Below are 12430 nucleotides of genomic sequence, written 5' to 3'. Positions count from 1 at the left end.
TCTCGCTTCTTTTCCACCCTCTGGTTCCTAGATCTGAGCTCAGGCCCGATCGCCAGAAGGCTGTATTAGCAGTACTACCAATGTCTACTCAGTATCTACGTCTTTGTTTCAAACACCCCGGTAAAATATGATTAAACTGCACCAGCAGGCGGTTGTAACCTGTCATCATGCGAAAAGTGAATGAAAATAAAGGAATAATTTCCATCAAAGGAGGAATTACTCTGTGGAAAAAAAGATTTTTAAAATCTGAAAGTCCAGTTCTTCATTGTGGTAGAATGAGAACCCTCTGTTCCTCAGAACTGCTGAATCCCTTTCAACATTCACAAAGTTTCTTGGAAAGCATCTGTTCCACATTTCATCTGTAACCCTTGGACTGTTGCACTTTCGTTGACTCTGAGTTGTATGTCGCTTTAGAGAAAAGTGCTACGTACTGTATTTGAAGTAGATATGATACATGTAACCAGCGTCTGAGATGCTGACACATAGCCCACGCTCTTAAACTGAGTTCTTACGGCAGGAGACTGAGTTCAAACACATGAGGTCTTAAGCTTATCTGCACCCAAACTGCAATGACGAACCAGTCCATATAGTTCTAGAGGCGATGTACAGTGTCCCTCTCTGTGCAATAAGCAATTATGAGGAGCAGAAACATACTGGTTTTCCTGGATGTCCAGGTGGTCCAGGTTCACCCGTTATTCCTTGGTGACCCTGCAAAAATCCAAAAAAGTAGCTTCTCTAGGTACTTCTTTCGGTGTATTAACTGTGTCCCTGTAGTGAAATATGGACTTCCGTGGGGTTTACTGCTGGGAATAATGCCGTTAGATCTACTTGTGATCACACATGCCAAGACATACAGTATATTTTAATTATTTTACTGATGCTATAAGTTTGTTGAAAGTTGAACTTCAGCTGGTTTTATATGCAAATGAAATCAAACTCTTTTTGTATTTCTCCTTATGTATCTCCTATTCTCCTTACTTTGAAGCTCACACCAAAACCAAGGGACAAACTGTCATGGACACATCAAAATGACACAGAGCGAGAACACAAGAACATCACGACCTGTGTCTTCCACACGCTTACCATAGCTCCCTTTTCTCCAGGGGGTCCAGGGAAGCCTGTCTCACCACGGTCTCCCTGAAGGTGAAGCGATGCAAAGTTAGCCTCTGTTGGGGACATTTCAGCTACACCCATGTAACTCTACAGACGAGCAATACCTACCTTTTCTCCTGTCGCTCCAGTCTCTCCAAGCAGCCCGACGACACCCACAAGGCCCTCAAGCACAACACAAGTTCAAGTTCAGTCGGGTATGAAGCATCGCTTAACGAGGGTCCTTGGCGAACGGGGCACAAATCGGACTTTAAGATGCATGTGAACAAGGAGGGGAATCGTACCCTTTCGCCAGTCGCTCCAGGTTGTCCAGGTTCTCCAAGTTGACCCTACATTGAGAAGCTCAGGTAGTTTATGTACTGAAGGACCATTTGGACAAAGGGAGGACCAAGGTGTGGCTCAGGGTTGGAGTTTAGGGGTAGGATTAGGGTTAGGGGTTACAGTTATGGAATTGTAGCTCTAATGGACACTCCCAAATGTTTGCTTGCCCATGTCTCACCAATAATGACAATAAGAGTCCTCTGAGATGATGAGAACAATTTTAAGACAATTTTTAGAGAAAGTGGCTGGACTGTGAGGGAAGGAGAGAGAAGAACTGAAAACCATGACTCATTGTTTTTGGGTGATGAGCTTCTTGATGTCGGATGGTATATTTTTCTGTCATTTTACTTCCTTTTCATCCCATTTAATGCTCTTTGTTTCTGGTCTGGGGGCGCGGTGGCGCAGTGGGTTGGACTGGGTCCTGCTCTCTGGTGGGACTGGGGTTCAAGTCCTGCTTGGGGTGCCTTGTGGTGGACTGGCGTCCTGTCCTGGGTGTGTCCCCTCCCCCTCCGGCCTTATGCCCTGAGTTGCCGGGTAGGCTCCGGTTCCCTGTGACCCCGTATGGGATGAGCGGTTCTGAAAGTGTGTGTGTGTGTGTGTGTGTGTGTGTGTGTGTGTGTGTGTTTCTGGTCTAGGGGGTGTGGTGGTGCAGTGGGTTGGGCCACGGTCCTGCTCTCTGGTGGGTCTGGGGTTCAAGTTCTACTTGGGGTGCCTTGTGGCGGACTGGAGTCCTGTCCTGGGTGTGTCCCCTCCCCCTCTGGCCTTATGCCCTGTGTTACTGGGTAGGCTCTGGTTCCTCGCGACCCTGTATGGGCCGAGCGGTTCTGAAAATGTGTGTGTGTTTCTGGTCTAAAGTGGCTGTGTCCACAACCTGGATTTACACCTAAAGTCAGTTTTTTCTCGGAAAGCTTGCAGTTGAGCCCCTCTGTAGCACCCAGCCAGTGAGCTCCCCTCGAAAGGGGAATGGAAAAAACGGTGGCCACCAATTTTTGGACATTGGCAGATTTTAGTGCAATGGAAACACAAGAAAGTATTTTAATGAAATTCATTATTTACATTTAATACGGATGGTGGGACATGGACATTTAACAGAGATGGTTGTTACCTTTGGGCCATCGGGTCCCTCCTCTCCTGGGAAGCCCACACGACCGGGTCTTCCCTAAAACAACAAAATAACCCTTTCAGGAGAAAATGAGATCATTACCCCGAAAGACGACGAACCCAAACTCGAGGCCCTCAATTCAATGACACAAAGACACAAGTTCAGCCTCAGGTCCACTTGGACTTTTCAGAGGTGAACAGTCTATTACAGTACAGTCTTATCCCACCTGACCAAGGTAACACGTTCCTGATAAACCCTTTGGAAGACAAATCCTCATCAATCAAGCATGAAATTACAATTAGTTTCAGTTGTAAAACGTTTAAGGGGGTGCGGTGGCGCAGTGGGTTGGACCGCAGTCCTGCTCTCCGGTGGGTCTGGGGTTCGAGTCCCGCTTGGGGTGCCTTGTGACGGGCTGGCGTCCCGTCCTGGGTGTGTGGCCTTACGCCCTGTGTTGCCGGGTAGGCTCCGGTTCCCCGTGACCCCGTAAGGGCCAAGCGGTTCTGAAAATGTGTGTGTGTGTGTGTGTGTGTGTGTGTGTGTGTGTGTGTAAAACGTTTATGCTGCTGGGAAACGTTAATCTGCACGTGAGAAATAAAAACATTTTATAAAAGAACATTTCTGAGGATACTTTAGGGAAAGGCTTTGGTTCCGAAAAGAGACACTTCCAATGCTGCGACGGCACAGCGAAGGACTGGACAATGGGTCCAAGTGGAGCTCTTTATGGACAGTGAATTTGATGAAGGGTGAAGTACTAATAAACAGAGTAAAACATAGGCAGCAGGCTGGGAAGCGTCACTACTGTCTCACATCACGGTGGTGGAAAGAACACGGATGGACAGCTTACACACTCCTTCAGAGGGCCTCCTCTAGAGAGCCCCCCCACAACAGACCACACAAGTGGGAACAGCCAAGTGTGCCAGAAGCGCAAACACTGGGTTCAAGTTTTATTTAGACAAGTTACAGTGGAAAAGGACTCAGTTTATTGTTTGCTGGAAGATGATTGGACATTTGTGCTGTGGAAATTCATTATAAAGATATAGACTGAGCCAATTTCATACCAAGGTCCTCACTTGGCAGATAATTCTCTAATCGCTGGTCTTTGGCATCAGCACCCAAAGCCCAACCGTAACCCTAACTCAAACCCTTAATCCCAACCATAACCCTAACTGTAACCCTAATCTTAAATCTGACCCATCCATTCCATCCACCCTTTAAAGTTCCAGATGCTGAGCCATCATGTTCTCTCTCACCTCCAGTCCTGTGGCTCCAGGTGGTCCAGCCGGTCCTTGGTCACCCTGAGGAGTCAAAGACCGAGTGACACACTGTGCACCGCCGTACAAAACACATGTAATCGGCTCACTATGAAAGCCATGTGGCTATTTTTGTCATTAAGCACACACACACACACACACATTTTCAGAACCGCTTGTCCTTGACGGGGTCACGGGGAACCGGAGCCAACCCGGCATCACAGGGCGTAAGGCATCAACGTGTAAATATACCACTGAAATGGATACAATAATAAATATATCCTGAAATTATAGCAAACAAAGCAAATGGTGAGTAAAGAGACGCCTTAAACTGCCCAATTAATTCAGCCGGACATCCACAGGGGAACCGCCATAAATGTTCCGTTATGTTTGTGCGACTGGAAACAGAAATCGGTTCTGATTACGAGGTAAAGCAGGTAAACATTCAAAATGTTTTCAAAGCGGAACGTGAAGTGTACATTATGCTGCATGAATTCAGAGCGAATGACAGGAAGGTGAAGAGCTGCACCTCGAGTCCAACTGCTCCCTTCGGTCCAGGAGGCCCCATCATGCCGTGCGCACCCTGGGAAAGGAGACCCACATTGAAAAGCACTGGGGAGGCGCGACCCCTTCACCGCAGTCCATGGGACACGGGTTCAGACCCCTCTCTTTGTACCGGCTGGTGGAGTTTCTACAACGTGGGTTATGGACCCTGCGGGAGAAACGCCTTACAAGCAAAAAATGATAAAACACAAGCATGTGCTATTATAAAACGACATATTCATTATAAATCATCATAAAACCATGTAGACGCTGAGTCACAGTGTTTATTCACTATATCAGTGCTTTTAGGGTTAGGGGTTCAAGCCTGTAACACGAGCGCTTCCACTGTGTGGGGCATGTTTATGATACATTCACCGTTGTATTATACGTATGTAGTGATTATCAATTTTTTTCGCAGATCATACTTTAGGGAATACCAGGACGACTTTAACTGAGCCCTAACGGAACTGAGGGAACTGCGCCGATCGGTTGTGTTGGGAAGTCCGGCACGAACCCTTTAGGTAAGTTTGTTATATATAAAATCAGGTGATAACAGTCACGTGATTCTGATTTACATCCTTATTTATGAGTCATTCTCAGGAATGCGTTGTGCTCATAAATGAGGGTCAGGGTGTGTTTTGGATTGGCAGCTTGTTCATGCACACAAATCAGTTTTTTTGCAATTGTTTACATTTCTTACAGTATTTCTTATTTTACTGTAATATAGTTTTTATTGTATGTATTATAATATATTGCAATATGTCGTTGTAATATATTGTTCTTTTTTGTAGCACCATGGTCTTGGAGGAGAGTTGTTTTGTTTCGCTGCGTTACTCTACCAGCTGTATGTGGTTCAAATGACAATAAAAACACTTTGACAGAGACGTGTTCAAAGAACTAATTCAGAGGATGTCGCTTCTTCGTCTCAGTTACGGTAACAAGTGCTGGTCCCTGCTAGGATCATGTGCCCTGACCTTTACGCCCTCCTGGCCGTTCCGTCCAGGCGGCCCGATGTCTCCTGGAAAACCCTGGACAGGACAGGTGGAGAAGAGCGGCTGGTCAGGCATTCAGACTCATTTCTAGATACAAGTCCATGGCCTGAGACCAGACGCAGAAAAGAATTAAAAATCATTTGTTACATTTGGAAAGATGTTCCCACAAACATGTTTCTCTGATAGTTGAAGAATTCCTGAATGTCATGTTGTTTCCACCCCTGGACATTTTGTCCAGACATTTCTCTGCTTTAAAGGGCAATTCCCTCTTTTGGCTCATACTGTGCTCATAAATGCAGAGTTTGGTTGGAAACACCTGCTGTCCTGCTCCTCTCGCCCACAACTCTGGTCCTTTACGCTCCACAACTGGCTGAGATGGACTTTCTTTAGGTGGAGAGTAAATATCACACAAGGCCAACAGGGGGCGCAGTGGCCAACGGTGCTGCCTCTCATTTAAACACCCTGAGCTCAGATTCTGCCGCTGCAGCAGCAGCCTTCAGGTATGTTTTTACTCCATCGCTCCAGCCACACTTGCCCAGCTGTGTGGTGAATGGGCAAATGATTGTAAGTATCAGATTACGCAAATGTAACACAGTAGCACATCAGTGCAGTAGAAGAGTGATGGTTAATGATGAAATACTGAAACACTGTAAAGGTTTATATTGCACAGGTTATTGATGAAAGTTCATACCTGTGGTCCCGATGGGCCAGACACGCCTTCTGGACCTTTGTCACCTGGGCTCCCCTTTAATAAACAAGAAAAAAACAGCAGTCACATGACAAAGGAGAACCTCCTGCCGGCGAAATTTTCAAAGTTTTCCCACCAGATGCTGGACAAACTTTTTCGAAGTCCCACAGCTGCGCCCAGAAACCCAGATGACGCGTTTTATGGTTAAAGGTGCCAAAGCGAAATGTGTACATTTTAAAGGCAGTAATAACCACAAGCACCCATTTCAACGTGTCACTACATCCTTCGCCTCGCACCTCTGCAAAGGCGTCACTCACCTGAGGACCTGGGTTTCCTCGAGGTCCCGGGGGCCCCGGAAGACCTTGGACGCCCTGCAGCGGACGATGGACACAGACATGAGCACAAAGACATAGCAGCTGAGACAGAAGTGGAACCCTGTGGACAACAGGAGAGTGAAGAGCTGCAGTCGAGGAGAGAGGTGCTTGTGACACGCAAACATTATCCTATGATAATAATAATAATAATAATAATAATTTAATAAGTCCAGCTCATCCCACAGAGAGATCTGTAAGGGAGCAAACAAACCACACAAAGTAAAACTCACAAAAGTAGCCATTGAAACTTGAGGTCCTGTTATTCCTTCTCACTTTCACTTTGTTCCTTCTACCATGTTTACCGCATGATTTGCATGTAGCAACAACTTGACCTTTATTGTAAAATAAGGCAGGAGTTTTATTTTTTTTATATAATATAAGCTACAGTACTTATGCAATTGTCACGTCCACGCCCACAACACAAGCGACAATTCGTGACTCCGCACCAGCTCCTGAGTAATCGCTCACCCTATAAAGACTCTCTTCAGCTCCCGTACCGTTGCGGAATCTCGTTTGGGACAACCGTCCTTCCTCGCGTTACTACACACACTTGCTCTGTTCACGATCTTCGGTTTTTTGACTCCTTGCTTCGTTCTCCGACCACATCAATGGATCCTCGTTCCTGTCCTGTTCGCCGATCGACCGACCCTTCGCCTGTCCCTGGTTTTGAGACCTTGCCTCTTCCCTCAACTTCTGACGAACAACGCTGCACTTGGGTTCAGCCGTCCCGGCTCCCTGTGTTCCCCGTAACAGAAGATTCCGCCGTGGATTCCTGGTACCTGCAAAGCGAGGCTGCCTGGCGGGCGGTGAAAGACCACCTCCAAGAAAACGTCCGCCAGTATAAACAACAGGTGGATCGACACCGCCGCACCTTATCCCTTCTAGCCGGGGAAACGGGTATGGTTGTCCATGAGGGACATCCGCGTTCGATTGCCCAACAAGAAGCTCAGCTCCCGGTTCATTGGTCCTTATAAAATCCTGCGGAAAATCACCCAAGTCACGTACCGGTTACAGTTACCCTCACACTTGCGCATCAACCCCCACGTTTCATGTTTCTCTTCTCAAGCCCTACAGTACTTCCATTCTCCAGGCCACGCAAGGTGAACCTACTCCTCCCTCACTGGACGTGGAAGAGGAGGACGCCTACACCGTTCGCGCCCTCCTTGATTCCGAACGCAGGCGTGGAGGGCTGTACTATCTGGTGGACTGGGAGGGGTATGGCCCAGAAGAACGTAGCTGGGTGCCAGCCCACGACATCCTGGACCCATCGCTCATTGCCAAGTTCCACCATGCACATCCAGATAAACCAGAGCCTCGTCCTCGGGGTCGCCCTACTTCCAGGCGCTGCAGGGTGGCTGGAGCCGCTCGTAGGGAGGGGGGCACTGTCACGTTCACGCCCACAACACAAGCGACAACACCTGACTCCGCACCAGCTCCTGAGTAATCGCTCACCCTACAAAGATCCTCTTCAGCTCCCGTACCGTTGCGGAATCTCGTTTGGGACAACCTCCCTTCCTCGCGTTATTACACGCACTTGCTCTGTTCACGATCTCCGGTTTTTTGACTCCTTGCTTTGTTCTCCGACCACATCAATGGATCCTCGTTCCTGTCCTGTTCGCCGATCGACCGACCCTTCGCCTGTCCCTGGTTTTGAGAACTTGCCTCTTCCCTCAACTTCTGACGAACAACGCTGCACTTGGGTTCAGCCGTCCCGGCTCCCTGTGTTCCGCGTGACAGTAATAGAGGGTTTAGACCATTAGATAAAATGTTGTCCACTATTCATGATCTCATTATTGGTGAGACATTAACAGAACTGATCTGAACTCTTTGAGGACAAACAGAAGAGAAATGAACGGAACAAACCACAAGCAAGTCTGAAAATGGAGAAAATGCGGGAATATTAGGGACGGCAGGAAGAGCCGAGCATGTGGCCGGGTCTCGCAGGACAGCGGTACTGGTGACGGGTACTGAGAGGTGAGGGTGAGACAGGATACCTTGTCACCATGGAAACCAGGCTCTCCAGGCTCTCCAGGACGACCCGTCTCACCCTGCAGGGGAGAGCAGTTGTTACTTGGGTGTCTTTGAACACCAGCACTGGTCAGATGTGTTCGCTGCGGTCAGTTTGGGGTCAGTTTCTGTGAGAAAGTCATCATGAGGGGGAACTGGGCAAAGCTGAGAGGTGAGTGTAAGGTGGTCACTGTGGAAGGTGTGAGATGTTCGCTGAAGGAGCACTGTGTGTGTATCTCTCATGGGGAAAAAACACCCACAGGGTGTTACACTGGATCTGAGGATAAACTGTGCAATGAAATCAAAAAGCCTCAATGTACGCACACGCACACACACACACACACACACACACACACACACACACACACACACACACAAAACAGTCTCCTCAACGAAGGCCAGTGAAGGACGAAATTACATCACCTGATCACCCTTCATTCCTCGCTCACCAGAATTCCCAGGCAGCCCCTGAAATACAGCCGAGGGCAGGTCAGTCGTCAAGGCGATCATGACCGCGACATCCGGTGCTTCCACGCCTCCTGCATCCTTGAGCAATGCACTCATCACACACACACTGTGAACCACATGTGGGACAAGGCCCTTTGAATACAGGCGCGGAAAACAAAAGCCATGAAACAATAAAAGAAACTTCCTTCCTCCGCATCTATCGTGTCGACGTGGTTTATTAACAGTGGTGGGTGGATGGGGGGGTAGCTGGTAGCGTAGGGGTTAGAGCCTTGAATCAAAAAGTTGCAGGTTCGAGTTCTACCTCCAGCTGCAGTACCCCTGAGCAAGGTACTTACCCTGAATTACTGCAGTAAATTTACCCAGCTGTATAAATGGGTCAATAACTGTAAGTAGTTTAATGTTCTTTGGAACATTGGAGAAAAGCATCAGCTAAATGGACAAATGTAAATGTCAAGACAGGGGGCCCGTAAAGCTACATTCAGTTTGGGCACCGTTACTCATGGGTGCTCAATGCTCTCCATCTGCTGAGCCCTGCTCACAAAGATGTGCCTAAAGGAAAGAAAACTGTGCTCTTGTACGTCTCAAGGCCCACGTGCAGTTTGGACATGGGCACCGGGGGGTCCGACACTCGACCTTGAGTCCATCTAGTCCTGGAGTCCCCAGATCCCCAGCAGGTCCAACGTCCCCCTGCCAGCAGTTGGGGAAGAGATGTCGTCAGTCACCGCGGAGCAGCAGCGCGGGACACATTGTCCATGTCCATGTCATGGGACTTTGGTATCTGTACACTCACTAGAAGACCAGGAACTCCAACAGGTCCAGGTGCTCCAAGTTCTCCCTGAGAGACACAGCAACTTGTTACTGGTTATTGACACAAGTGAGGGGGTTCTTCTCCAACCCAAAAATACCAGAGGAGACCCACCAAATATTAGGAGTGCTCCTACACATAAGCTCTTGGAAGAACCTCATTTAAGCCAAACCGATGCTTGAGGTGTTGCTCGCTCAGCCTACAGCCACCTGGGTCTCATCACACTCCAGATAAGACACACACACACACACACACACACACACACACACACATTTTCAGAACCGCTTGTCCCTTACGGGGTCACGGGGAACCGGAGCCTACCCGGCAACACAGGGCGTAAGGCCAGAGGGGGAAGGGGACACACCCAGGACGGGACGCCAGTCCGTCACAAGGCACCCCAAGCGGGACTCGAACCCCAGACCCACCGAAGAGCAGGACTGTGGTCCAACCCACTGCACCACCGCACCCCTTCGTTCCAGATAAGACATTATACTAATATTAAATCAATCAATAAATAATTATAATTAATGCATTTGTTATTAGCAAGGTATAAAAAACTGGTTTAATGAATCAACTTACAGGATTTCCGTCTAGACCCGGTGTCCCTCGTCCACCGAACTCTCCCGCAAAGCCCTGCACACGGTGAACATGGAAGCACCTTTAAAGCTCTATGCACTAAATATGTCCGAGCCCCTCTGTCCAGATGAGAATCCAGCTGAGGGCTGTGGTCAATAGTGGACCGTGACATAAAAATGACCACATCCCTGTTCCCCCCCCCACAAACCCAGGCCTCAGCAAGCGCTACAAACACTAGAGAAAAAAAGGCTCCAAAAGCCAAAATCCTGAGAATGCAAAACTGCCCATCACTTCATGTGGCTAAAATATACTCGTGAAACGGTCCCTGCTCTTCTTCTGAGGGAAGGCGACACAACTTCTGAAGATGTTTACTTGGATCAGGCCATTTACTGCAAAACTGGTGTAACTGGAGGGCAGCAGGGGGTGTAGTGGTTAGAGCCCTTGGTCAAACTACTCACCCTGAAATGCTGCAGCAAAAACTCACCCAGTTGCATAAACAGGGTAAATCATTGTGTACAATCCCCACAGTGTAAGTCTCGGCTGAAAGAATGTATAAATTAATAACGCATAAATAAGGTGCAGAAATTTGGAAATCAAAGTGGCCAACAGAGCGCTTGCGACGAGGAAGGCGAGACGTCCTCTCGTGGTTACCCTCAGTGAATTTTGACAGCATGGTAATCTGACAGTGCAGCAAGCGTCTGAAAACGGTTCGAAGCGCAAGCGGTTAAGGGAAACGTGTCACGGAGCCGTGGAGATGTGGCACGACGCCGCGCCTCGCGGACACCACCGCGCTCCTCCCCCGCTCTACTCCGACAGCCACATGTTCCGAATGCACCCAGGTCTCTATCCTTTCCTTTCGTGTTCGCTTAAATCCCATAATTAAGAGGCCGGGAAGCGGAGGAAGTTGGAGCCATTAATTATAGCCGTGAGCCAAAGCAGCGCCACCTTGTGGTGGACATGTGCCGCCACCAGGATGCGCATGAGGGCGAAGCGGCGGCACGGCTTTCCCACCAGTCCCCCCGCATGGAACCTCCACTGGGAGGCCATGTGAGCACTTTCATTTCAAAGAAACCTCTGCGTCCCTGTGGACTTATTCAGTGTCTGTTTAATATTGAGTCGTAATAAAAAGTAGCGACTCCTGGATAAACGCAAAACCCCGAGACTGACTTGGTCCAGGCATTTAGATGTCGGTTAAATGAAACACTTGGTTTAGATGTGTTGGCTTAAATGAAGGCAGAAGCAATATAAAGAAATTGTCATTTTTCTAAAATAAAAAGTGGCAAAAAATAAAAGAAAAAAATAGTGGCTCAATAAGAAAACAGGTTCAACACTTACGACAATATAAAGAGCACAGAAAGAAGCAGAACCTGAGAACACAAAATACAGTAAGGAGAGCGGTTAAAAATACGTTTAAAGAAAACTCACAGGCCGACCCATCTGGCCCTTCTTGCCTGGTATACCAGCAATACCCTGGGGGCAGGGGGGGACACAAAAACATAAGAGTGTGAGAGCAGAGGCAACTTTAATTCAACAAAACAGTCAAAATGCAGTTTTCTGTCCATGTCAGCATTATTTATTTGATAAAAATGGACATGTCCAAACCGCCCTGAGCCACCCAGCAAAGTCTTGACTCTTTGCTCACCTTAATGTATCCGAACGTCCCAAAACGTGGGGCTCAGCCACAAAACATTAAATTGGACAGTGTGTCTTACAGGGAAACAACGCAGGAAATAAGGGGAATCAAAAGGTCCGATGTGACATAAACACCTGAAAAGCACATCGAGCTCATCAGCATTTTTTTTAGGGCCTTTATTTTCCAGAGCCTTAGATCCCCTGTGGTGACATTTAACAGACACCAGGTATCAATAAACAGGAAATATAAAATGTGGGCTCATGCTGTACAGAATCACACTTTGTGCAAAAAAAGACCTATAAAGTGAAACAATAATAGGAGGATACAAAGTGATGCTCTGAGAAAAAAAAAAAAAAAAAAGTAATAATGTTATCTTGGATAAAGGCAATATTACAGCAACTCAACTATCCGCCTTCCACAAGGGGGCTCAGGGCTCTGAAGACGGGGTAAAAGGACGGGAAGGTGCGCGGCACTCACTCTTTCTCCGTCGGGTCCCGGGTGCCCAGAAATCCCAGGGACGCCGATGAACCCCTGTGGGGAGCAGCAGAAAAGAGGCTGACG

The 12430-nt window shown here is 48.1% G+C and overlaps 1 protein-coding gene across 1 annotated transcript in view; it reads right to left on the bottom strand.

Moving 5' to 3' along the window:
• The window catches only part of LOC108920134 (collagen alpha-1(XXVII) chain B-like), a 43925-nt gene that overhangs the window by 15394 nt on the left and 16101 nt on the right, over nucleotides 1–12430 (bottom strand). Inside the window, exons 11-27 of the mRNA XM_029247504.1 lie at nucleotides 12347–12400; nucleotides 11662–11706; nucleotides 10240–10293; nucleotides 9646–9690; nucleotides 9411–9542; nucleotides 8811–8933; nucleotides 8375–8428; nucleotides 6324–6377; nucleotides 6010–6063; nucleotides 5301–5354; nucleotides 4313–4366; nucleotides 3784–3828; nucleotides 2537–2590; nucleotides 1395–1439; nucleotides 1222–1275; nucleotides 1084–1137; nucleotides 655–708 (exon numbers count right to left, since the gene is read on the bottom strand). Of these exons, the coding sequence (XP_029103337.1) occupies nucleotides 655–708; nucleotides 1084–1137; nucleotides 1222–1275; nucleotides 1395–1439; nucleotides 2537–2590; nucleotides 3784–3828; nucleotides 4313–4366; nucleotides 5301–5354; nucleotides 6010–6063; nucleotides 6324–6377; nucleotides 8375–8428; nucleotides 8811–8933; nucleotides 9411–9542; nucleotides 9646–9690; nucleotides 10240–10293; nucleotides 11662–11706; nucleotides 12347–12400 (1029 nt within the window). The remainder of the gene's footprint in view (nucleotides 1–654; nucleotides 709–1083; nucleotides 1138–1221; nucleotides 1276–1394; nucleotides 1440–2536; nucleotides 2591–3783; nucleotides 3829–4312; nucleotides 4367–5300; nucleotides 5355–6009; nucleotides 6064–6323; nucleotides 6378–8374; nucleotides 8429–8810; nucleotides 8934–9410; nucleotides 9543–9645; nucleotides 9691–10239; nucleotides 10294–11661; nucleotides 11707–12346; nucleotides 12401–12430) is intronic.

The sequence above is a fragment of the Scleropages formosus genome, chromosome 21 (assembly GCF_900964775.1).
Source record: "Scleropages formosus chromosome 21, fSclFor1.1, whole genome shotgun sequence".
NCBI classification, from domain to species: domain Eukaryota; kingdom Metazoa; phylum Chordata; class Actinopteri; order Osteoglossiformes; family Osteoglossidae; genus Scleropages; species Scleropages formosus.
This window is presented reverse-complemented; position numbering and strand designations above follow the sequence as displayed.